Source organism: Drosophila tropicalis, unplaced genomic scaffold (genome assembly GCF_018151085.1).
Source record: "Drosophila tropicalis isolate 14030-0801.00 unplaced genomic scaffold, ASM1815108v1 contig_463, whole genome shotgun sequence".
NCBI classification, from domain to species: domain Eukaryota; kingdom Metazoa; phylum Arthropoda; class Insecta; order Diptera; family Drosophilidae; genus Drosophila; species Drosophila tropicalis.
The window spans coordinates 3,114,415-3,140,064 of NW_027172929.1; the positions used below are offsets into that span (position 1 = coordinate 3,114,415).

The window sequence follows — 25,650 nt, forward strand, 5'->3', positions numbered from 1 at the left end:
TATATATATGTACATATGTCTGATTGTGTGCAGCGGCCACATAGCCATCGGCATGACCAGGGGCAAAAGAAAAGATAGAGGAGGAGAACGAATCATATTAAATCCCACTCCTCAGTTCAACTGAGTTTCAAGCTGATTCGAGTTTTTTTTTTTTTTTTTTTTTGTTTTGTTCTGCTGCTTAGATAAGCAAATTTTACTTTTTATATTCTTTTCATTTTTCATTTCGGCTGATACCTCAATATATGTACATACATATGTATGTGCATACATACATATGTATGTATTCAGTCTTCGAAATATGAGGATGACAACTGGAAATGTGTGAGACTGATGATTCCTTCAATTAGAATTCTTGGAAATTTCGATTAAAACCCAAATGAAAGTATGGCAAACGGAAATACTTAACAAAGAAAAATATATGTACATAGGAACGTTTCTGAACAAAACTGTTGGAATCGATACTCGGGATAACATGCTTTTTAAACCTTTTGCCATTAAAAGATTGGTTTGAAAATAAATTGGCAAACTTTTTATAAATTACACTACACGGCTTAACATTAAATACGTTCTTCAACAAATTGTAATTAGACTGGGGCATAATATATCGTTTACAGTTCCATCTAACGTTTGTTAAAACTATAAAAAAATCTAAGCCCAAGTATTTTTTGAATATTACGCAATCAAAAACCATCGATGAATTTAATTAAAAATTAATCTCTAATCCCATGTTTACTGTTTTCGAAATTTCTGTTTGTTGTTTTCTATATGCTTTATTGATTTTCATTGAAATAGACACATTTATATAATTATCTTGGTTGTTTGTTTTTTTTTTTTTTTTTTTGAATAATTTCTTTTTGTTTTAAAATACAAAGTATTCAAAGTTTTTCAGTGTTGTTGTATGCAATTGTTTTCTTGTTTCTTTCTTGCTTCAGTTTTGTTATATTCAGTACAATAGTATACGAAGGACTTTGATCTTATTTGGTAAGTTCCTTGTGATTCTTAGCAAAATGTTTTCTATTAACGTTTTTTTTTTTTTTTTTGTTTTATTAATGATGCACTTTTCGTCAGTGTGTGTGTGTGTTTTTTTCATTAATCATTTTATTTTCTTTCCATTTGTGATCCAACAACATCTAAATACAAATGTATGCATGTGTAGTAATGTTAATTGTAATTGCAATGGAACGTTTTTACTTTACTTTACTTTTACTTGACTCTATCTCTATCATCTCCTTCATTCAATATCCAGTATCCTACTACGTCAACAAAATTACATTAATTAAATGTTTCATGTTGTTTTGCTTTATCTTCGCGGCTTTCCATCTCTTGCTTTTTGTTTTTGGTTTTACCTTTACAACATTAAATTTAATTACAAAAAGTTATTAAATAATACAAAATACAGTTTACAGTTACAGATTTTCGTTAATTTTTTTTTTTTTTTTTTTTAACTTTTAGTTGAAATTAATGCACATAGAGAGAATATGGGGAAACAAGAACGAAACTAAAGCAGAAAAGAAAGGAAGGGAAATTCCCCCTCTATTGAAATAAAGATTGAGTTAAAAAAAAGAGCAGTGCTAATGCTTAAATGTTACATAAAATAATTAATAATATTACATAGAACTGACAAATAATGCTTCGTGGGTGTTTCCTTCGTCTCCGCTTCCAACTCCGCCTCCAATTCCACTTGCTCTGCGCTGTCAACGTCATCATCATTTTATTCAGCAACATCCCGTTCCTATTGTTCTTAAAGCAAAGTGCATTTACGTTTGGATTTAGGCTGGAGCACAGGGCAGAGCACTGACCGTATAGCCTCATCGAACACCGTCTTCAAGCCCTTCTGTGTGAGAGCCGAACATTCCAAATATTTGACCGCCCCAATCTCTTTGGCCATGGCCAAGCCCTGCGGATACGTAATTGGAGCGAGTTTCTTGTCCCTCAGCTTCTCAATTGTATTCTTATCGTCGCGCAAGTCCAATTTGGTGCCCACCAGTATAATGGGCGTACTGGGGCAATGATGACGCACCTCTGGGTACCATTTGGCTCGCACATTTTCAAATGAGGCCGGATTCACCAGCGAGAAGCAAATGAGGAAGACATCTGTCTGTGGATACGACAAAGGACGCAAGCGATCATAATCCTCCTGGCCGGCTGTATCCCAAAGGCCCAAATTAATGGGCTTGGCATCCACCATCACATTGGCCGAATAGTTATCGAACACGGTGGGTATATACTCGCCTGGAAAGGCATTTGTCGTGTAGCTAATGAGGAGGCACGTCTTACCCACAGCTCCATCGCCGACTACAACGCACTTAATCGCCTGCATATTTGTGTTTTTGCTATTGCTGCTGTTGTTGTTGTTGTTATTATTATTATTATTGAATGTGTTGTGTGCGAGTAGAGTACTTTCTGTGTGTGTGATTGTGCGCAGTGAGGGGGGTTCGGGTACGGGTGATGGTGCTGGTCGTCGTTCTTTTTGGGCGAGGGCTGTCTGCGACTGTTGCTTTTTGCTTGCGGCTACTGAAATACTTTTAGGCGGCCGCTTCTTTTACTTCCCGTTTAGTCCTTGAGACTCTAATGAGTCGCCTCGTCGCCGCGGACGACTTAAAATTTAAGTTTTGTGCGTTTAATTTAATTTAAAAAATTAACAAAAAATTTAGAAAATTCAACAGAGTAGCGTCCAATATGGTTATCGGTTATCGTCCAATAGTGAAAAATACTTGGTACGTGCAGCGTTGAGTGGAAAATCATCGATTGTTGTTGCTTCTATCGGTTGCATTTAACCTATCGATTTTACAACCTATTTCAAACACAATTCGAATAAGTTTTAGTTTCTAATTGTTTATTGCTTAAGATACACACAGCTCTATTTTACACGCCGCCTACAAACCATGTCTGACGTGTTTATTGTTTCTGCAGCGCGCACACCCATTGGTAAACAAATAAATTATAATTCTGATGAAATAATCAAATACCAATTGGAAACTTTCTCTTTCTCTCTAACATCAACAGGTAGTTTTAATGGAACGCTTTCTAAACTGAAAGCCTCTGATCTTGGGAGTGTGGTGATAAAAGAGGTACTTAAGCGATCCAATGTAGAGGCTCATCAAGTTAACGAGGTCATCATGGGTCAGGTAAGCGGGAATAATCGGAGTCAAAAGGAGCACGCACGTTTCGTGGGAAATTTGCATAGACTTTCATTTATTTTGTTATGTAAATCTTGGACAGGCGTTGACAGCAGGCCAAGGCCAAAATCCGGCACGACAGGCATCGCTCAAAGCTGGCCTGCCCATTGAAGTTCCTGCATATAATATTAACATGCTTTGTGGTTCTGGACTAAAGTAATTCCACACGTCTGTTTAAATTGTACGAAACTTGACTAACTTATAATATTTTATTGGACAGGACTGTGACTTTGGGTTACCAGGCCATACGTTCGGGTGATGCCAGCATAGTCATTGCTGGTGGTCAAGAAAATATGTCGCTAGCTCCTCACACCATATATCTGCGGCAAGGCGTAAAAATGGGTCCTGGCACTATGGTCGACTCCATGGTTAATGATGGCCTCACTGATGCCATGGAGAATATACATATGGGAATTACGGCTGAAAACCTGGCCGACAAATTTACAATAAGTCGGGAAGCTCAGGATGCCTATGCCGTGGAGTCGCAGAAGCGAGCGGAAAACGCCCAAGTTAAGGGATATTTTGACAAGGAAATTGTTCCTGTTGAGATTAAGGATAGAAAGGGTACACAAACATTTAGCAAAGATGAGTACATTAAAACCGATTGTAGTATTGAGGGTCTGCAAAAGTTGAGGGCTGTCTTCAAGGAGGGAGGAACCATCACTGCCGGAAATGCCTCTGGTGTCAATGACTCAGCTGCAGCTGTGTTGTTAATGTCCGGCGAGCAGGTAGCTAAGTCAGGCCAAAAACCGCTGGCCAAGATTGTAGGCTGGTCTCAAAGTGGCATCGAGCCAAATGTCATGGGTTTGGGTCCAGTTCCTGCTGTGAAATCTTTGGTAAGCATATTAAATTCTTCCACTTTCTTTTCTATTTTGCAATGCTTTGTTCCAGCTCTCAAAAATTGGCTGGACAAAAGACCAAGTCGATCTTTATGAGCTAAACGAGGCATTTGCTGCTCAGTCTCTGGCTGTGGTGCAGGGCCTTCAACTGGATGCGTCGAAGGTAAATGTGAATGGTGGTGCTATTGCATTGGGTCATCCCATTGGTGCCTCGGGTGCACGTGTCTTAGTTACACTGCTATATGCTCTTGAACGAACAGGCGGTCGTCGTGGCGTTGCCTCCCTTTGTATTGGCGGCGGCATGGGCATTGCTCTAGCTGTTGAGCGCGTAATCTAAATTATTTATTTATTGTTATCGTTTTGTAATGCAGCCTATTTGTTAATTGTGGTTCCGGCATCCTGTATTGTTTATATCTATGTGTGAATTATTAAGTCTAAAAGTTTTAATTTGTATTTGTGCAAGTAAATTATTTTCCTATATTCAGATCGCATATGGCAAAGTATTTGTTTATCTTATTAAGAGAGTTCGACATGCAAATTATAAACAGCCATAAAAGTTTACCCAAGTTTACAGCTTATTGAAAAACAATTTTGTTTGGACTTTGCAATGCAAAGTCCGTCAAATTGTATGTACATACATATTATCCAAGTCAGTTATTTCTTGAATTTAAATTGATTAGCTTTATTTGATTACGCACAACCCGTTTTATCATCTATGTAATAGTACATATTAGATAAAAAAACATTTTCAATGTGTACATGGCAATGGTAAAATATAGTACATATGTATGTAGAATTTTGCTAAACTTTTTCAATTGCATTGAGAGTAAAAGACAAAATAATTTGTTGCAGTTAGTTTATATGAGGAAAATGTAAATGCGTTTTAGTATTTTATATAGTATATATAAATTGAACAATTGAGTTTTGCTATCATTTTAATTAGGTATTTTTGTAGGTTTCTAGTATACAATATTTTTGTACTTGAATCAATTTTGACAGAGTCTAGGCCAGTTCTTGATTATCTGCTTGAGGATGATTTATTGTCTTCAAGATGGTGTTGATAGGGGCATAGAGAGAAAACACTGTCTAAGGAAATGCATCTCAAATGCTGCTCTCTAGCTCTTTGGGCATCTTAGGGTAAAATCCAATATGATTTGTACATAAAATACGCTTATTGGGTGGCGTTTGTGCCAAATGATCCATGGACGGCACGCAAATCTGGGCAAAGTTACATATAAAATCTGACCAGATTGTGGGTTTAGATTCTACAGAGAAGTATGAGCCCCACAGCCCAGAACCCACCTCTTTTTTGTAAGGGTATTCGGAATCTTGCACTAGCATCTCTTCGGCTATGGCCACAGCATCGAAATCTCGATGTGCAACCGGCGTATAAACATCCTGGATGATATTGTCGCCAAAATACAAGGCTTTAACATTAGCAGACGGTTTTTGCAGTTGATGGGCCAATGATTTGTGCAGTTGGTGCCAATTGCCCTGAGAGTATATCTCGTTCATGCTTAGATGGGAATCAGCAGGCTGCTCCGATTCCGAAAGCTCTTTCAATTCACTAGCGTTTACCTTTAAAAAGGGACGAGTGCTAGTAAAGAATCCTGGTTTTTTTGCATACGTCACTACAATGTCAAAAAGGTTTCGCCAATTCTCGCCAAGAGCTTGGGTGGCCGTCAAATTGGCAAAATCAATGTTGGAGCCCGTCAGTAGAAATATTTTCTTTCCGTTCGATCTCAACTGCTCCAGCCAGTTGATAACTTTTGGAGAGGTTTTAAGGACATATTTTTGAGGCTCGGCCTTCATATCCTTAAAATACGAACTAATATCATTGGAGAAGTGATCCCGGTTATAGCTGTGCATAAGAGCCGCTTGTAGATCCCTCCAGACCTGATACTCTTGCTGCTCCCGCTGCTCCTTATCCACTTGATCCACTGCCTGGGCAAAGACCATGGCAGCTGGCATATCAAAATAATCTAGCAGAGCCCTCATTTGGTCTGCAGGCACTCCATTCCAAGTAGACAATGGATCTTGGTAGAAATTGGAAGTCACATTCCATTGTCGTTCGGCTCCATAGGTAGACACAATTTCCGCGTCAGTAAGACGACGAGTACCGTGGGTAGCGCGCAAAATCGTGGCTTTTTTGCCTAGCTTCAAAACGTTACCACGAGGACCATCCAGGAAGAGACCTTTTTGCAGAAAATCCACATCCAAAGATTGCTCCAACAATTGTTTTGAATAGCCCCTCTCCTCCACCAGGTAACGCCGCAGAACATTGTAAATCAGTATAGTCATCTCATGAATGTTATAGCGCAACAGAGTGCCATCCAAATCGAACCCAATAATTTCATATTCGTCAAAATTTAGCTCCTTGCAGTAGGACGTCATGATGGTGCTAGCAGAATAGCGAGAATAGAAATTGGCGGGAAATAATGGGCCGCAACGTCGATTTCGTCTAATCAGCTGATTCGTACTACAGTCGGTCCTCCTGCGCCCGTTGACATCAACAATTGAATTTGATCTCACATTACGTAATGCTATTTGGCAACAAACAGAAACAGAAGTTCGGATGACGTTTGTTTTTGTTGTCGATGTGGCGAGCAAAGTTGGCGCCGAGCTGGAGAAACTGCACGATTGGGCCAATAATTGACCGATTCTCCCAAAGCCCATGCTGCACATTTTTACTATCTGGTGCCTTATCAACACATTTCACTTTCGATTTCGCACTATAAATAATTCTAATCAAGAATTAATTTGTATTTGTTTCAACAACATTGTATTATTATTATCTCTATCAGAGCCATCCCCGTTTCCTCTCCGCCATAGTACTGGCATAGTAGCCGTTTTTGGCCTAGAGGTAACAAACAGCTAAAAAATTGACAACAAGCATCACAAATATCTTTATTCAAATCTGTTTGTTTTATTTATTCACAGGAATTTATATGTAGATTTCATTGTTAATAACGTCAATTGAATATCAAGTTTTAAAGATTTATTATCATTTAACTACATATAATGCCCACAGATCTAGCCTTTTTCTTATCGAGTTGTCAAGTCTGTTTGGCGGCCTCTCAAGTTTATCGCTCGCATTACAATCACTAGCGTGCTGAAAACAAATCGGATTGAAAATTTTGTAAATTTTGTACATTTTTCACAATTTAATCAAAATAAGTGAAAATTGCTGAAATTGATAGGCTTCACAGCCAAATAAGCTGCCAAGATGTCCAACTGCATTGAGATTCCGTTGCAGGACACAGATGAGGTATATTTTTCTATGGGAGTTTTTCACGCAGAATTTTCAATAAAATTTGGTCTTTTCGCAGGTGATCGAAGTGGATCCGGATCAATTGCCGGACTGCCAGGAAGTGTTGAGTATTTTGAAGCAAGAACGTGCTCCACTGCATGTGTGGGTTAATGTTGCGGTAAGTGTTTGTGGTAAAAGCAGACTCAGAGATGTTGGTCTTAACATATGTATGTACTGTTCTTGACTTTCTCCATTTCGTTAGCTGGCTTACTATAAGCAAAAGAAGACCGAAGACTTTGTTACTTTACTGGAGGAATCACGGGGAATATGTGCCACAAAGGACTATCGCGATTCCGACAAGGATTCGATGCGCGCTCTGGACATGTTGGCTGCGCACTATGTACAGGAGGCGTATCGGGAGAAATCAAAAGACAAGAAACGCGAGCTATTTATGAAGGCCACTAACCTGTATACGAGCGCCGATAAGATCATTATGTACGATCAGAGCCATTTGCTAGGCAGAGCCTATTTCTGTCTGCTAGAGGGTGACAAAATGGATCAGGCCGATGCGCAATTCAATTTCGTGCTGAATCAATCGCCCTCAAATATACCCTCTCTGTTGGGCAAGGCGTGCATTGCGTTCAATCGCAAGGATTATCGAGGAGCAATGGCTTTCTACAAGAAAGCGTTGCGCACTAATCCCAATTGTCCGGCTAATGTGAGAATAGGCATGGCCCATTGTTTTCTTAAAATGGGAAATCCGGTGAAGGCGAAATTGGCTTTCGAGCGAGCCTTGCAGTTGGACCAACAATGTGTCGGTGCCTTGATTGGCCTCGCTGTGCTTAAACTAAACCAACTGGAACCCGAGTCAAATAAATTGGGAGTGCAAATGCTGTCCAAAGCCTACACCATCGATAATGCCAACCCTATGGTATTGAATCATTTAGCGAATCATTTTTTCTTTAAAAAGGATTATCAGAAGGTTCATCATCTGGCTTTGCATGCTTTTCATAATACGGAGAATGAAGCTATGCGGGCTGAGAGTTGTTACCAATTGGCTCGGAGTTTTCATGCCCAGAGTGACTATGATCAGGCGTTTCAGTACTACTATCAATCGACCCAAATTGCTCCAGCAAACTTTGTGTTGCCCCACTATGGACTGGGACAGATGTACATCTATCGCGGTGATACCGAGAATGTGCGTAACAAAGGATAATTTTTCATGAAATATAGAAATAAATGCCATTTACATTTCTTACTTCGCAGGCCGCCCAGTGCTTTGAGAAGGTCTTGAAGATCCAGCCGGGTAACTACGAGACAATGAAAATTCTTGGCTCTTTGTATGCCCATTCCAATTCGCAGACCAAACGAGATATGGCCAAAACGCATCTAAAAAAAGTCACTGAACAGTTTCCCGAGGATATTGAGGCCTGGATTGAGTTGGCACAAATATTGGAGCAGAATGATTTGCAAGCTTCGCTAAATGCCTATGGAACAGCATCGAGCATTCTGCGCGATAAGGCAAAATATGAGATTCCTGCCGAGATTCAGAATAATGTGGCCTCATTGCATTATCGTTTGGGCAATCTGAAAATGGCAAAAGACACATTGGAGAGTGCACTGCAGCATGCTACCTCCGAAATGGACAAGGATGTCAAATATTATGAATCCATTCAGGTTACCATGAAATACAATTTGGCCCGTCTTAATGAGGCCATGAGCAGCTATGATGTTGCCGACAAGTTGTATAAGGAAATCCTTAGGGAGCATCCCAATTATATTGATTGCTATTTACGCTTGGGCTGTATGGCCAGGGATAAGGGATTGATTTTTGTGGCTTCTGATTTTTTCAAAGATGCCTTGAATATCAATAATGACAATCCAGATGCCAGATCTCTCTTGGGTAACTTGCATTTGGCCAAAATGCAATTTGCTTTGGGTCAAAAGAATTTTGAAACTATACTCAAAAATCCATCCACCTCGACCGATGCTTATTCTCTAATAGCCTTGGGAAACTTTTCGCTACAGACACTGCATCAACCAAGCAGAGATAAGGAAAAAGAGCGGAAACATCAGGAAAAGGCTCTGGCCATTTTCAAGCAGGTAATGCAAGGGAATAATAGTAAAACTAAGAGAGAATATCTAAACCCAATATTTGGATTTATACAGGTTCTGCGTAATGATTGCCGCAATATTTGGGCCGCCAATGGCATTGGAGCCGTATTGGCCCACAAGGGTTGTGTGATAGAGGCACGCGACATTTTTGCTCAAGTTCGTGAGGCAACTGCCGAGTTCTGCGATGTTTGGTTAAACATTGCCCACATCTATGTGGAGCAGAAGCAATACATTAGTGCCATACAAATGTATGAAAACTGCATGAAGAAATTTTTCAAGCACAACAATGTGGAGGTGATGCAATATCTGGCCCGGGCGTATCTCAGGGCAAACAAGCTGGTGGAGGCCAAGGCAGTGCTGCTCAAGGCACGCCGTGTGGCACCCCAAGATACAGTTTTATTGTTCAATATAGCCGTAGTCTTATCACGCTTGGCCATGGCCATATTAAAGGATGAGAAATCGACATTGGAAATAGTGCTGCAGGCGGTCAACGAACTGGAGTTGGCCCACAAGTAAGTAGATAAGGCAATTTATTGCGCATAAATACAAAATAGTTATTAATCAATTAAATTTGGATCATCTTCTTTAGATATTTCCAGTATTTGTCTGTGCATGGTGATAAGACTCGTTTCAATATTGAGGTGGCTGGCATTGAGGCCAATACCTGCCAGGATCTACTCTCACAAGCGCAATATCATGTGGGCCGCGCTCGGCGGATCGACGAAGAGGAGCGTTCACTGCGTCGCAAACAGGAAGAGGAACGTGAAGCTTTCAAATTAAAGGTAGCCGAGCAACGCAAAAGACGGGAAGAGGAAGCCAAGACCTCACGCGATCAATTGCTGGCCAAGCGCCAGGAGTATGTGGAAAAGACAAAGAATCTGCTAATCATAGCCGAAAAGGATCGCAAAAAGAGCAGTGGTCGTCCGCGAAAGGATGATTATATTTCGGACAGTGGAAGTGATGATACTGGAGCGCCTCGAGCCGAAGGTGAACGGCCTCCGAAGAAGAGCAAGGCCAAGGCGGATGGCAAGAAAGGAAGCAAACGTAAGCGTAAAACGGAGAAATATGAAAGCGATAGCGAAGAGGAACCCAGCGCTAGTAGCAAATCTGGTAAGAAGAAGAAGAAGCAGCCCAAGGCGGTCAAGGAGTCGAAGGAGAAGCTATCGGCGAAGCAGCGACTTAAGATCGTATCAAAGGAGACCATCTCGACAAGCGAGTCGGAGAGTGATAGCAAACGGAGTCGCAGCCGAAGTAGAAACCGAAGTGGCAGTCGGGCCAGTCGTTCCAGGTCGCCAAGTGGCAGCCGCAGTCGCAGTGTCAGTAGAAGTAGAAGTAGAAGTAGAAGTGGAAGTAGAAGTGCCGCCAGTGGCAGCAGAAGTCCTGCCAGTGGCAGTGATCGTGGTGGTCGCAAACGGACCCGCAGTCGCAGCGGATCCAGCTCTGGTAGCAATAGTGATGCTGGTGTAACTCAACGCAAGCGTGCCAAGAATCGCATTGACTCTGGAGCCGAGTCGGATGCATCCAGGTCGAGATCAAAGTCACGATCCAAATCGAAATCGGCCTCAAGATCAAGATCGAGATCACGCTCCAAATCTGGTTCGCGGTCGAGATCAAGATCGGCATCGAAATCCCCATCAAGGTCAAGATCACGATCAAGATCCCGCTCAAAATCCGGATCACGATCACCTCGTTCTAATCGTTCCGGCAGTCGTTCCCGGTCTTCATCACGCAGTCGTTCCGGTTCACCAGAGAATTGACGAATTTTAATTTCAAAAACCAACTCCATTCATTTTAATATAATAAATTTTATTTCCTTTCGTTTCGAGATGCAAAAGAATTAAATAAAATTAAAAAAACATTTCTGTGACAGTTGCTTATGTGTCGATAAAAAGTAACATCGAATTCCAGTCGCTTACTAGTTCAAATATCAATCTAAAACTCAAGGAATGAAACATCTTAAATGGGCAAGAAACAGAAGTAAATTTCTTATTCGAAATCAAATGCCTTAAAATTGGATTGGAATATACGCGGTGTTTATACTTATCTATTAATTATTACTTAGTAATTACCATAAGGTGTTTACCTTATCTTCTGAATTGAAATCTAGCCTAAAGAAATGGTGATAAGAGTTAACATGAATCGAGTTAACATGAATCATTATCCAGCTTAGATCATTAGGCAACAATTGGCTATAGATTGACACAGTAACTAAATATTGCTCGGTTCCCGATTCTCTTCAATCATATCCCTAACAATTAGTGCCATGGGCTTTGAGTGTCTAAGGACAAAGGCATGATCGATTTTCTTTGTATCCAATTGAGCATCCACCTGTGGATAGTGTTTTTTTCAATTGCTCATAATACGAGATGGGAACCCAACCATCTGTGGTCCCATAATATAATTTCAACAAATCTAAATTCTTTTCCACAATATCGTGCTGAAGTCCAATGACTCGTGCCATTTCATCATCGGCAAGAAAGACAACTTTCTCTGCCACCGAAGCCTTGGAATACTTTAACGCCGTACCGATGAAAACTTTTGGTATGGAGAATATTAAAAAGTATATCTGTATCAAGATCATTCGTAGCCAAACAGGCAGAAAATTGAAAAAACTAAAAAATATATATCCAAAAACGGAATACAGGGGCATCGCTATTTTGGTAAATATCCAACCATTGGGTGATTCCATCATCCGTTCAACGGTGGGAAAGAGCAAGTAACACTTTTTGATCCGTTTCCTTATGCTTTGCTCCTGAAGAAGTTGTAATATCATCCAGGCGCCAATCGAATGACCAATTAGGTGAATTTTCACATCATTGGGAACATATTTTGTAATGAATTCGATTTTATGCCTTATCTGACCATCCAAATTAAACAGCTCCTCATTGCCACTAAGTTGGGGCACCTCCCGAATGCTAGCTTCGGGTGGATCGTCGTGACCAGCATGACCTATAGACAGGCAGGTGAATTAATTGATAAGGCTAGCATGACTATTTGGAATTCGCGCTTACTCACCAATCACCCAGACAGGCAGATTACCCAACTCTTGCTGTAGGCTCGCTCCGAATTCGGTATAGAAACCAGGCAGTCCTGGGTTTCCAGTGATGCATATGACCAATTCCTTTTCGGTTATTGTTTCCTCAATCCATTTCCCGTAGGTTATTATATGGGTCGGTATATTATTAATATTAACATACGCCTCTTGCATGTTTTTTGGGTCGCGTTGGCGTGGCAAATGAAATTAAATGCAACTCAATACAGGGAAATAGGTGTTCTTTCGCTGAGTTGTCTAATTTTCCAGGTCGGAGACAAGCAACCGGTTTTTGTTTTGTCTGTCCCTAGTAAATTTTGAATTTATGTTTATGTGTGTAGTGGGCAGTATTATTCGTCTTCTGTTCAATGTTTTTGTATATGTATACACTTTATCTTTTATATTCGTTTATTTTAATATTTTTGCTTAACACAATACAAAATAAAGGTCACAAGTTCGTTTAGTCAGTGCAAAAAATTCGGACGGTGTTTAACAACAACAAAAACACCACCAGCAGCGACAATAATCAACAGCAGAGAACGGTGCTGCCAACTTGTACGTTTATAAGAATCTGCCAATTACCGGCGACTGCATAAAAATTAAAAAGTAAACAAAAAAAAAAAAAGGAAAACACATTTCAGCTTGTGGGTGATAAAATAAAGATTTCTCAGAATCTGGCCAAGAAGCAAGGTCTTTGTGGTGGAACCAATTATGCCGGCTCAAAATTAATTGTTTATTTCTTTTGCCCACAGTTGGCAGCCTCGAACATTTTGTATGTTTGTGCGAAGAGAGCAACGACAACGACAACTACAAGAACAACAGCAACAATTATATTAAATCTAAAGTGAAAATTGTACAAGGAATGTAGCTTCTCGAATGTTCCCACAACAAATTGGATACGCATTAATAGCAACAACACATACACAAAAGAGGAGAGCCTAAGTGAAAGAAGTGCCATGGATTTGTTTTGTTGGGGCAATGCATCCCATGGCCAGTTGGGTATGGGCGGCATAGAGAGTGAGCAGGTAAATCACCCATTGATAATATTGGCTGTATAGTGGAGGCTTTATAATACCACTTATATCTTGCTCTATGCTCCAGATACTTATACCTAGCCAAATATCTTGGAAACCAGATGCACCATTGCGCCAGATAGCCTGTGGACACCGACACACATTATTTTTGACTGCCAATGGCAAAGTCTATGCTTGTGGCAACAATGACCAGGCCCAGCTGGGACATAATTTGCCAACTAAAAGGCCACGTATGTCGCCATTTCGTATGTAATTCCATATGTCGTATCGTCTATTTTCCCCACTTCTTTTTCTGTCTCCATCTCTTTGTTCTTCTTTTGTCATTAACCACAACTTCTTCTACTACTACTACTAATACCACCACCATCACCATCGCCACACTCCACTTCTCCGTCATTCAGCAAATGCTTTGTGGGAGTTGACACTCTGGCCTGACATAATCTTAATCCTTTCCAGTCTTAATACCCGAGCTCCAAAACTATGTGGTTGTTGCTATAGCTTGCGGCAGTCGGCATTCCATGGCATTAACCGAATGGGGTCAAGTCTTAAGTTGGGGCGACAATGATTGCGGACAACTGGGTCAATCCACAGATCAGAGCATTATTGATCTTCCAAAAATTATACGAAGTCTTGTGTCGAAGCATGTTGTACAGATTGCCTGTGGCAATAATCATAGTTTGGCTCTTACAAGCTGTAAGTAAAGAAAAATAAGAGTGAGAGAGAAAAATACTTGGTCCATTGCCTTTGTAGACACTGAGTTACTGATTTTTCACAGGTGGTGAACTTTATTCATGGGGTTCCAATATCTATGGGCAGCTAGGTGTGAAACCACCACAAGAGTTGTCCCATTGCAATTATCCATTGCGTTTAACTACACTCCTGGGCATTCCCTTGGCTGCCATTGCATGTGGCGGCAATCATTCTTTCCTGATCTCCAAGTCCAGCGCTGTATTTGGCTTTGGCCGCAACAATTGTGGCCAACTGGGACTTAATGATGAGTTAAATCGTGCATATCCCACCCAGCTGAAGACCCTTCGTACACTCGGCGTCCGTTTTGTAGCCTGTGGCGATGAGTTTTCTGTTTTCCTCACCAATGATGGTGGCGTATTCACTTGTGGCGCTGGCACCTATGGTCAGTTAGGACATGGTTCCAATACAAACGAAATGCTGCCCCGCATGGTCATGGAGCTAATGGGTAGTACCATTACGCAAGTGACTTGCGGCAATCGTCATACGTTGGCTTTAGTTCCATCACGTGGCCGAGTCTATAGCTTCGGGCTTGGAAGTTCCGGGCAATTGGGCAATAGAAGTACCAACAGTCTATCATTACCCAAAGAAGTTATTGGTCCATGGGTATCACCTAGTGATTCAGCTCTTCTGCAATCCAATGATGCGAAGTCTTTAGTTGTCACACACCAAATATTTTCCGGAGGGGATCTATCCATAGTTACCACTACATTGCTTGCGGATAAAGTTCCACCTGCTGATCTTCGACACTATAAGTTAGTACCCGCCAATAATAGCATATTGAATATATATTTAAAAAGGTTTCGACTTTTTGATATTTCCAGAGCCAAATCCCAGATTCTCACTTTGACAGCGGAGGCCACCAATCAATGTACCCGTTTCAAGGAGGGAGATCAATGTGATTTGGATTTGCTAAATTCTATGGAGCTAATCTTTAAAAGTCAGGCTTGTCTAAATGCATCATTTCTATTGGCAAATGATAAACATGTTGCTTGCTCTATTCGAAACCATGGACTAGACTTAAACGCGGCACAATTGGCTTTTGATAATCTCCGAAGAGTGGAGAACGAGGGCGTCAAGCAGGTGGTAAGTAAGTCCATGAAAAAAAAAAAAAACATTCGATATCTTTTTTACCTTTACCAGATCTGGGATAATGTGACCAAAGAGTTGATTGGTTCACTTGTTGCCTCGCCGGCGGATGTGGAAAGCATGCGGGTGTATTTGCTTCTGCCTTTGTATCATGAATATGTCAATTCCAAACATTACAAGAGCCTCCACGTGCCATTTGCCAAAGCCATCTTCAGTTTGACTGAAAATCCTCACAAAGTCCTCAAGAAATGGTGGAGTCAAACGACCATGGAATACTATGAGCATATGGTCAATAATTTTTTGCATGTGGTCGTTCATATAGTTAGTTTTAAAATGGGTTTGAATGTCCTAAATCATCAAGCATCGGACACACAACAGAGGGTAATCCAATTACCATTGAGCTCAATTTAGTTCCATATTTGTTTCAACCTGTTTTTTCTTTCTCCTGCTTATCAGTTGTTGCCTTACAATTTGGAATTGGAGGTGATCTTGAGACTGCTTCAATATCTTTGTGAGATAAACAACGAACGGGAAGAGCGATTGAACTATCAACTGTTCCATTGGACAGAACTCTCAGATTATGTGGATGTGCAGCGAGAATATTTACGCTGGATATTGTCGGAGAATCAAAATGAATTTAATATATGCAATTTCCCATTCCTATTAAACGCTTCGGCCAAGACGACAATGCTCCAGGCGGATCAGACATGGCAGATGTATTCTGCTATGACCAGTGCAGCTTTTAGTGTAAGAATAATTTTATTTTATCAATTCTGCTCGTCATTCGTCAACTTTCTCACTTTTAAATAGATTGATCTGCTCAATTATGATCCGATATGCCATTACGTTGTTTTAAATGTGACCCGGGACAATATTGTACAGGATTCGCTGCGGGAATTGCAACGATATAGTCTTGGTGATCTCAAAAAGCCACTAAAAATCAAATTTCATGGCGAGGAAGCCGAAGATGCCGGCGGGGTTCGTAAAGAGTTCTTTATGCTGCTCCTAAAGGATCTGGTTGATCCAAAATATGGAATGTTCAAGGTGTTTGAAGAGACCCGGCTTTTATGGTTCGCTGATCTTACTTTTGAGACAGAGACCATGTACTATTTAATTGGTATCCTTTGTGGTCTGGCCATTTATAACTTTACAATTATCAATATGCCGTTCCCATTGGCATTGTATAAGAAGCTTTTGGGCAAAAATGTAGATTTAAGTGATTTGCGGGAATTGTCGCCGACAGAAGCTAACTCATTGCACGCTCTATTGGACTATGATGGAGACGATTTCGAGGAGACTTTTGATTTAACATTTGAAATATCTAGAGAAGTTTTTGGGGAATCAGAGACAAAGTGCCTTAAGCCAAATGGTAATGAGATTACCGTCACAATGGAGAATAGGTAAGGTTGTATTTTTGAATGTGAAGAATCACTATAAATCATAATCCTTTTACAGACGAGAGTTTGTCCAACTGTATGTGGATTTTGTACTAAACAAATGCGTAGAGTTGCCATACAATGCCTTTCACAAAGGTTTCATGAGGGTGTGTTCCGGCCGCATTATACAGATTTTCCAACCCGAGGAGCTAATGGCTATGGTGGTGGGAAATGAGGAATACGATTGGCAGGTCTTGCAGAATAATTGCGAGTACAAAGAAGGCTATACAACTGCCGATGATACTGTACGTTTGTTTTTTGGATTATTTTTTTGATTCGCCTAATTGCATTGTACTATATTTTAGATTAAATGGTTCTGGGAAGTATTCCATGATCTTTCCGAGGCAGAAAAAAAGAGTTTTCTTCTATTTTTGACCGGCAGTGATCGCATTCCCATTCAAGGCATGAAGGCCATTCAAGTAAGGTTTCAAAGGGAATTCCATTAAAAAGCAAAAGTAGATCTAATTGTGTTTTCTATGTATTTTCCAGATTCATATCCAACCCGCACTCGATGAACGCTTTTTGCCCGTGGCTCATACATGTTTCAATCTTTTGGATCTGCCTCGCTATAAGACCAAGGAGCGTCTTAAGTACAAATTGCAACAGGCCATACAACAAACTCAGGGTTTCAGTTTGGTCTGATCTGACCTGATTCAAATGGGAACGATATTTGTTTTTCCATTTATGCCGCTTTTAGTTTCTCTTAGTATAAAGAATTCAGAGTACAGGTATTTTAATTTATCGCAGTCATGTATTTTTTTGTTTTATTTTCTGATAAATATTAAATTTGAAAACAGAAGGGAAACCAGAGTATACACTCACACACATTTATCATCGATCAAATCAAATGAATAATATTGTGTTATAGCTTTAAACACGAAAGAAGAAAATATCTAGCAGAATAATTCATTGTTGTAAAAAATAAAAAAAATATATATAATATATATGTATGTACATATGTATACAATGTCAAACTTGTTTAGTTCCCATCAATAATATGTATATATGTATGTATGTGCAGTTCCAGACTTTAAAACGTCGACGGATTATCACACAATAATTAAAAGGTCTAAATTGTTGCGCGAAAAACAAATAAATATTGAAGCTGTAACTGTTTCAATATACTTCTGTAAAGTCAAACAAATTTAACCTTTTTAATTTTGAATAAAAAGTAAAGAGTTGGTCGTCTTTACTAAATAGTCGTACGACTGTCCTCTCACGACGCTGCTGAGCTGGAGATAACATCAAATATCAGGCCAAAAAAATTTAAATTTTTATTAAATGTGTAATGGACTTTTGGGCATTTGAATTTTAAAATTTAACCTCCAAACGGTTTTTTTGAATTTGGCGGGCGACGAAATATGATCTTTTAACTACAAAATTCGCACTGGAGAAAATATGAAGTACCAGGCCAACAGAATTACTTAGTAGGCAACTGCTTTAAAATTTTTATTAAATGTGTAACGGACTTTTGGGCATTTAAATTTTTAAATTAAACCGCCAGGCGGGATTTTTGAATTTGGCGGGCAGCGAAATTGGAAGTTTTAACGACGAAATTTGCACTAGAGAAAATATGAAGTCCCAGGCCAACAGAATTACTCAGTAGGCAACTGCTTTAAATTTTTTATTAAATGTGTAACGGACTTTTGGGCATTTAAATTTTTAAATTAAACCACCAGGCGGGATTTTTGAATTTGGCGGGCAGCGAAATTTGATCTTTTTACGACGAAATTCGCACTGGAAAAAATATGAAGTACCAGGCCAACAGAATTACTTAGTAGGCAACTGCTTTAAAATTTTTATTAAATGTGTAACGGACTTTTGGGCATTTAAATTTTTAAATTAAACCGCCAGGCGGGATTTTTGAATTTGGCGGGCAGCGAAATTTGATCTTTTAACGACGAAATTCGCACTGGAGAAAATATGAAATACCAGGCCAACAGAATTACTTAGTAGGCAACTGCTTTAAAATTTTTATTAAATGTGTAACGGACTTTTGGGCATTTGAATTTTAAAATTTAACCGCCAAACGGTTTTTTTGAATTTGGCGGGCGACGAAATTTGATCTTTTAACTACGAAATTCGCACTGGAGAAAATATGAAGTACCAGGCCAACAGAATTACTTAGTAGGCAACTGCTTTAAAATTTTTATTAAATGTGTAACGGACTTTTGGGCATTTAAATTTTTAAATTAAACCGCCAGGCGGGATTTTTGAATTTGGCGGGCAGCGAAATTTGATCTTTTAACGACGAAATTCGCACTGGAGAAAATATGAAATACCAGGCCAACAGAATTACTTAGTAGGCAACTGCTTTAAAATTTTTATTAAATGTGTAACGGACTTTTGGGCATTTGAATTTTAAAATTTAACCGCCAAACGGTTTTTTTAAATTTGGCGGGCGACGAAATTTGATCTTTTAACTACGAAATTCGCACTGGAGAAAATATGAAGTACCAGGCCAACAGAATTACTTAGTAGGCAACTGCTTTAAAATTTTTATTAAATGTGTAACGGACTTTTGGGCATTTAAATTTTTAAATTAAACCGCCAGGCGGGATTTTTGAATTTGGCGGGCAGCGAAATTTGATCTTTTAACGACGAAATTCGCACTGGAGAAAATATGAAGTACCAGGCCAACAGAATTACTTAGTAGGCAACTGCTTTAAAATTTTTATTAAATGTGTAACGGACTTTTGGGCATTTGAATTTTAAAATTTAACCGCCAAACGGTTTTTTTTGAATTTGGCGGGCGACGAAATTTGATCTTTTAACTACGAAATTCGCACTGGAGAAAATATGAAGTACCAGGCCAACAGAATTACTTAGTAGGCAACTGCTTTAAAATTTTTATTAAATGTGTAACGGACTTTTGGGCATTTAAATTTTTAAATTAAACCGCCAGGCGGGATTTTTGAATTTGGCGGGCAGCGAAATTTGATCTTTTAACGACGAAATTCGCACTGGAGAAAATATGAAATACCAGGCCAACAGAATTACTTAGTAGGCAACTGCTTTAAAATTTTTATTAAATGTGTAACGGACTTTTGGGCATTTGAATTTTAAAATTTAACCGCCAAACGGTTTTTTTGAATTTGGCGGGCGACGAAATTTGATCTTTTAACTACGAAATTCGCACTGGAGAAAATATGAAGTACCAGGCCAACAGAATTACTTAGTAGGCAACTGCTTTAAAATTTTTATTAAATGTGTAACGGACTTTTGGGCATTTGAATTTTAAAATTTAACCGCCAAACGGTTTTTTTGAATTTGGCGGGCGACGAAATTTGATCTTTTAACGACGAAATTCGCACTGGAGAAAATAGGAAATACCAGGCCAACAGAATTACTTAGTAGGTAACTGGTTTAAAATTTTTTTCAAAAAGTCCTTATAACTCGGTCATTTAAAGGACGATCAAGATGTCCTTTGGTCAGATTGTAGTCCTTGATGATCCGCATCGACTGACACTATCGGCTTCTGGAATGTCCTTCGGGAAGCTGAGATAAAAGGACTTTTTTGCTTATGACAAAATGGCGAATATCTCGCGAGTCCTTTGAAGGATCAGAACGAAAGTTGTGCCCAAACATTCCAATCATTGAGGACTATTGTTGGTGCAAAGGACAACCCGATAGTCATTCGGAGAGCTGAGATATTACGGATTTTGTAGTTTTCTCCAGATTTTTTGATCTTTTGCTTGAATTTGGAACTTAGAAAAAATTGCATTAAATTTGGGACTTGGAAAAAATTACAAGTCAAAAAACAGGAAAGTGCTAATAACTCGGTAGTTTTAAGGATGAGCGGGATGTCCTTGGTCCAGATGGAAGTCCTTGTTCATGCGCGTCGACTGACATTACCATGTCCTGGAATGTCCTTTAAATAGCTGCAAAAAAGGTCCTTTTTAGAAAATTGCATATTCTGCATCCTTAGACGACCCCAAGTTTTTTTGATGCCAATCGATAGAGATCATCAAGCACTTTCTAGGAAACCATGTCCTTTCGTCCTGCGCCAGGATTTGTGGATTCTAGAGCTAAAAAACGTAAAAAGGATAATTTTCTCGAGGCCATATCTCGGCAGGACATTGATCGATTTCGCCAGGACATCCCTTTTTGGAGCCTCCAGGATCAGGACTATCGATCTGCATTCAAGGATTTCCATTATCCTTCCAAAAATATTGCACGAATTTTTGTAAGGGGGGAGGTCAGAAAAATGGCAAAAAAGTGACAAAAAACTACAAATGTCCTTATAACTCGGTCATTTAAAGGACGATCAAGATGTCCTTTGGTCATATTGTAGTCCTTGATGATCCGCATCGACTGACACTATCAGCTCCTATAATGTCCTTCGGGAAGCTGAGATAAAAGGACTTTTTTGCTTATGACAAAATGGCGAATATCTCGCGAGTCCTTTGAAGGATCAGGACGAAAGTTGTGCCCAAACATTCCAATCATTGGGGACTATTGTTGGTGCAAAGGACATCCCGATAGTCCTTCGGAGAGCTGAGATATTAAGGATTTTGTAGTTTTCTCCAGATTTTTTCATCTTTTGCTTGAATTTGGAACTTAGAAAAATTGCATTAAATTTGGGACTTGGAAAAAATTACAAGTCAAAAAACAGGAAAGTGCTAATAACTCGGCAGTTTTAAGGATGAGCGGGATGTCCTTGGTCCAGATGGAAGTCCTTGTTCATGCGCGTCGACTGACATTACAATGTCCTGGAATGTCCTTTAAATAGCTGCAAAAAAGGTCCTTTTTAGAAAATTGCATATTCTGCATCCTTAGACGACCCCAAGTTTTTTTGATGCCAATCGATAGAGATCATCAAAAACAAAATTGGAAGTTTTAACGACGAAATTTGCACTAGAGAAAATATGAAGTCCTAGGCCAACAGAATTACTCAGTAGGCAACTGCTTTAAATTTTTAATTAAATGTGTAACGGACTTTTGGGCATTTAAATTTTTAAATTAAACCGCCAGGCGGGATTTTTGAATTTGGCGGGCAGCGAAATTTGATCTTTTTACGACGAAATTCGCACTGGAAAAAATATGAAGTACCAGGCCAACAGAATTACTTGGTAAGCAACTGCTTTAAAATTTTTATTAAATGTGCAACGGACTTTTGGGCATTTGAATTTTAAAATTTAACCTCCAAACGGTTTTTTTGAATTTGGCGGGCGACGAAATATGATCTTTTAACTACGAAATTCGCACTGGAGAAAATATGAAGTACCAGGCCAACAGAATTACTTAGTAGGCAACTGCTTTAAAATTTTTATTAAATGTGTAACGGACTTTTGGGCATTTAAATTTTTAAATTAAACCGCCAGGCGGGATTTTTGAATTTGGCGGGCAGCGAAATTTGATCTTTTTACGACGAAATTCGCACTGGAAAAAATATGAAGTACCAGGCCAACAGAATTACTTAGTAAGCAACTGCTTTAAAATTTTTATTAAATGTGCAACGGACTTTTGGGCATTTGAATTTTAAAATTTAACCGCCAAACGGATTTTTTGAATTTGGCGGGCGACGAAATATGATCTTTTAACTACGAAATTCGCACTGGAGAAAATATGAAGTACCAGGCCAACAGAATTATTTAGTAGGCAACTGCTTTAAAATTTTTATTAAATGTGTAACGGACTTTTGAGCATTTGAATTTTAAAATTTAACCGCCAAACGGTTTTTTTGAATTTGGCGGGCGACGAAATTTGATCTTTTAACTACGAAATTCGCACTGGAGAAAATATGAAGTACCAGGCCAACAGAATTACTTAGTAGGCAACTGCTTTAAAATTTTTATTAAATGTGTAACGGACTTTTGGGCATTTGAATTTTAAAATTTAACCGCCAAACGGTTTTTTTGAATTTGGCGGGCGACGAAATTTGATCTTTTAACTACGAAATTCGCACTGGAGAAAATATGAAGTACCAGGCCAACAGAATTACTTAGTAGGCAACTGCTTTAAAATTTTTATTAAATGTGTAACGGACTTTTGGGCATTTGAATTTTAAAATTTAACCGCCAAACGGTTTTTTTGAATTTGGCGGGCAGCGAAATTTGATCTTTTAACGACGAAATTCGCACTGGAGAAAATATGAAATACCAGGCCAACAGAATTACTTAGTAGGTAACTGGTTTAAAATTTTTTTCAAAAAGTCCTTATAACTCGGTCATTTAAAGGACGATCAAGATGTCCTTTGGTCATATTGTAGTCCTTGATGATCCGCATCGACTGACACTATCAGCTCCTATAATGTCCTTCGGGAAGCTGAGATAAAAGGACTTTTTTGCTTATGACAAAATGGCGAATATCTCGCGAGTCCTTTGAAGGATCAGGACGAAAGTTGTGCCCAAACATTCCAATCATTGGGGACTATTGTTGGTGCAAAGGACATCCCGATAGTCCTTCGGAGAGCTGAGATATTAAGGATTTTGTAGTTTTCTCCAGATTTTTTCATCTTTTGCTTGAATTTGGAACTTAGAAAAAATTGCATTAAATTTGGGACTTGGAAAAAATTACAAGTCAAAAAACAGGAAAGTGCTAATAACTCGGCAGTTTTAAGGATGAGCGGGATGTCCTTGGTCCAGATGGAAGTCCTTGTTCATGCGCGTCGACTGACATTACAATGTCCTGGAATGTCCTTTAAATAGCTGCAAAAAAGGTCCTTTTTAGAAAATTGCATATTCTGCATCCTTAGACGACCCCAAGTTTTTTTGATGCCAATCGATAGAGATCATCAAGCACTTTCTAGGAAACCATGTCCTTTCGTCCTGCGCCACGATTTGTGGATTCTAGAGCTAAAAAACGTAAAAAGGATAATTTTCTCGAGGCCATATCTCGGCAGGACATTGATCGATTTCGCCAGGACATCCCTTTTTGGAGCCTCCAGGATCAGGACTATCGATCTGCATTCAAGGATTTCCATTATCCTTCCAAAAATATTGCTCGAATTTTTGTAAGGGGGGGAGGTCAGAAAAATGGCAAAAAAGTGACAAAAAACTACAAATGTCCTTATAACTCGGTCATTTAAATTACGATCAAGATGTCCTTTGGTCAGATTGTAGTCCTTGATGATCCGCATCGACTGACACTATCGGCTCCTGGAATGTCCTTCGGGAAGCTGAGATAAAAGGACTTTTTTGCTTATGACAAAATGGCGAATATCTCGCGAGTCCTTTGAAGGATCAGGACGAAAGTTGTGCCCAAACATTCCAATCATTGGGGACTATTGTTGGTGCAAAGGACATCCCGATAGTCCTTCGGAGAGCTGAGATATTAAGGATTTTGTAGTTTTCTCCAGATTTTTTCATCTTTTGCTTGAATTTGGAACTTAGAAAAATTGCATTAAATTTGGGACTTGGAAAAAATTACAAGTCAAAAAACAGGAAAGTGCTAATAACTCGGCAGTTTAAAGGATGAGCGGGATGTCCTTGGTCCAGATGGAAGTCCTTGTTCATGCGCGTCGACTGACATTACAATGTCCTGGAATGTCCTTTAAATAGCTGCAAAAAAGGTCCTTTTTAGAAAATTGCATATTCTGCATCCTTAGACGACCCCAAGTTTTTTTGATGCCAATCGATAGAGATCATCAAGAACAAAATTGGAAGTTTTAACGACGAAATTTGCACTAGAGAAAATATGAAGTCCTAGGCCAACAGAATTACTCAGTAGGCAACTGCTTTAAATTTTTTATTAAATGTGTAACGGACTTTTGGGCATTTAAATTTTTAAATTAAACCGCCAGGCGGGATTTTTGAATTTGGCGGGCAGCGAAATTTGATCTTTTTACGACGAAATTCGCACTGGAGAAAATATGAAATACCAGGCCAACAGAATTACTTAGTAGGTAACTGGTTTAAAATTTTTATTAAATGTGTAACGGACTTTTGGGCATTTAAATTTTTAAATTAAACCGCCAGGCGGGATTTTTGAATTTGGCGGGCAGCGAAATTTGATCTTTTTACGACGAAATTCGCACTGGAAAAAATATGAAGTACCAGGCCAACAGAATTACTTAGTAGGCAACTGCTTTAAAATTTTTATTAAATGTGTAACGGACTTTTGGGCATTTAAATTTTTAAATTAAACCGCCAGGCGGGATTTTTGAATTTGGCGGGCAGCGAAATTTGATCTTTTTACGACGAAATTCGCACTGGAAAAAATATGAAGTACCAGGCCAACAGAATTACTTAGTAAGCAACTGCTTTAAAATTTTTATTAAATGTGTAACGGACTTTTGGGCATTTGAATTTTAAAATTTAACCGCCAAACGGATTTTTTGAATTTGGCGGGCGACGAAATATGATCTTTTAACTACGAAATTCGCACTGGAGAAAATATGAAGTACCAGGCCAACAGAATTATTTAGTAGGCAACTGCTTTAAAATTTTTATTAAATGTGTAACGGACTTTTGAGCATTTGAATTTTAAAATTTAACCGCCAAACGGTTTTTTTGAATTTGGCGGGCGACGAAATTTGATCTTTTAACTACGAAATTCGCACTGGAGAAAATATGAAGTACCAGGCCAACAGAATTACTTAGTAGGCAACTGCTTTAAAATTTTTATTAAATGTGTAACGGACTTTTGGGCATTTGAATTTTAAAATTTAACCGCCAAACGGTTTTTTTGAATTTGGCGGGCGACGAAATTTGATCTTTTAACTACGAAATTCGCACTGGAGAAAATATGAAGTACCAGGCCAACAGAATTACTTAGTAGGCAACTGCTTTAAAATTTTTATTAAATGTGTAACGGACTTTTGGGCATTTGAATTTTAAAATTTAACCGCCAAACGGTTTTTTTGAATTTGGCGGGCAGCGAAATTTGATCTTTTAACGACGAAATTCGCACTGGAGAAAATATGAAATACCAGGCCAACAGAATTACTTAGTAGGTAACTGGTTTAAAATTTTTTTCAAAAAGTCCTT

At 39.1% G+C, this 25,650-nt stretch overlaps 6 protein-coding genes across 6 annotated transcripts; 3 read left to right on the forward strand and 3 right to left on the reverse strand.

The window, feature by feature from the left end:
- Positions 1–1,072: 1,072 nt before the first annotated feature.
- Positions 1,073–2,706, reverse strand: Rac1 (ras-related protein Rac1). The gene has a single exon (XM_068287260.1). It carries the CDS (start codon positions 2,318–2,320, stop codon positions 1,742–1,744), a length of 579 nt encoding a protein of 192 aa, XP_068143361.1. The 5' UTR covers positions 2,321–2,706; the 3' UTR covers positions 1,073–1,741.
- Positions 2,707–2,778: 72 nt separating this feature from the next.
- On the forward strand, positions 2,779–4,509 carry Acat2 (Acetyl-CoA acetyltransferase 2). Its single transcript, XM_068287255.1, has 5 exons — positions 2,779–2,928; positions 3,007–3,128; positions 3,223–3,335; positions 3,400–4,015; positions 4,071–4,509. The coding sequence occupies exons 1-5, from the start codon at positions 2,886–2,888 to the stop codon at positions 4,353–4,355; spliced, it is 1,179 nt and encodes a 392-aa protein (XP_068143356.1). The 5' UTR covers positions 2,779–2,885; the 3' UTR covers positions 4,356–4,509.
- A 163-nt stretch (positions 4,510–4,672) lies between these two features.
- Nt5a (5' nucleotidase A) lies at positions 4,673–6,842 on the reverse strand. Its single transcript, XM_068287252.1, has one exon. It carries the CDS (start codon positions 6,701–6,703, stop codon positions 5,120–5,122), a length of 1,584 nt encoding a protein of 527 aa, XP_068143353.1. The 5' UTR covers positions 6,704–6,842; the 3' UTR covers positions 4,673–5,119.
- A 288-nt stretch (positions 6,843–7,130) lies between these two features.
- Positions 7,131–11,241, forward strand: Ctr9 (RNA polymerase-associated protein Ctr9). Its single transcript, XM_068287250.1, has 6 exons — positions 7,131–7,286; positions 7,348–7,446; positions 7,531–8,466; positions 8,535–9,371; positions 9,438–9,895; positions 9,973–11,241. Exons 1-6 carry the CDS (start codon positions 7,245–7,247, stop codon positions 11,138–11,140), a joined length of 3,540 nt encoding a protein of 1,179 aa, XP_068143351.1. The 5' UTR covers positions 7,131–7,244; the 3' UTR covers positions 11,141–11,241.
- Positions 11,169–12,926, reverse strand: sturkopf (lipid droplet associated hydrolase sturkopf). Its single transcript, XM_068287259.1, is given in 3 exon segments — positions 11,169–11,729; positions 11,731–12,332; positions 12,399–12,926. Coding segments are annotated over 3 exon segments (933 nt in total). The 5' UTR covers positions 12,592–12,926; the 3' UTR covers positions 11,169–11,591.
- On the forward strand, positions 12,765–17,530 carry Herc4 (HECT and RLD domain containing E3 ubiquitin ligase 4). Its single transcript, XM_068287251.1, has 12 exons — positions 12,765–13,104; positions 13,167–13,439; positions 13,516–13,693; positions 13,905–14,141; positions 14,224–14,950; positions 15,020–15,281; positions 15,339–15,665; positions 15,741–16,031; positions 16,095–16,684; positions 16,740–16,965; positions 17,026–17,139; positions 17,210–17,530. The coding sequence occupies exons 2-12, from the start codon at positions 13,371–13,373 to the stop codon at positions 17,360–17,362; spliced, it is 3,174 nt and encodes a 1,057-aa protein (XP_068143352.1). The 5' UTR covers positions 12,765–13,104; positions 13,167–13,370; the 3' UTR covers positions 17,363–17,530.
- Positions 17,531–25,650: the final 8,120 nt, after the last annotated feature.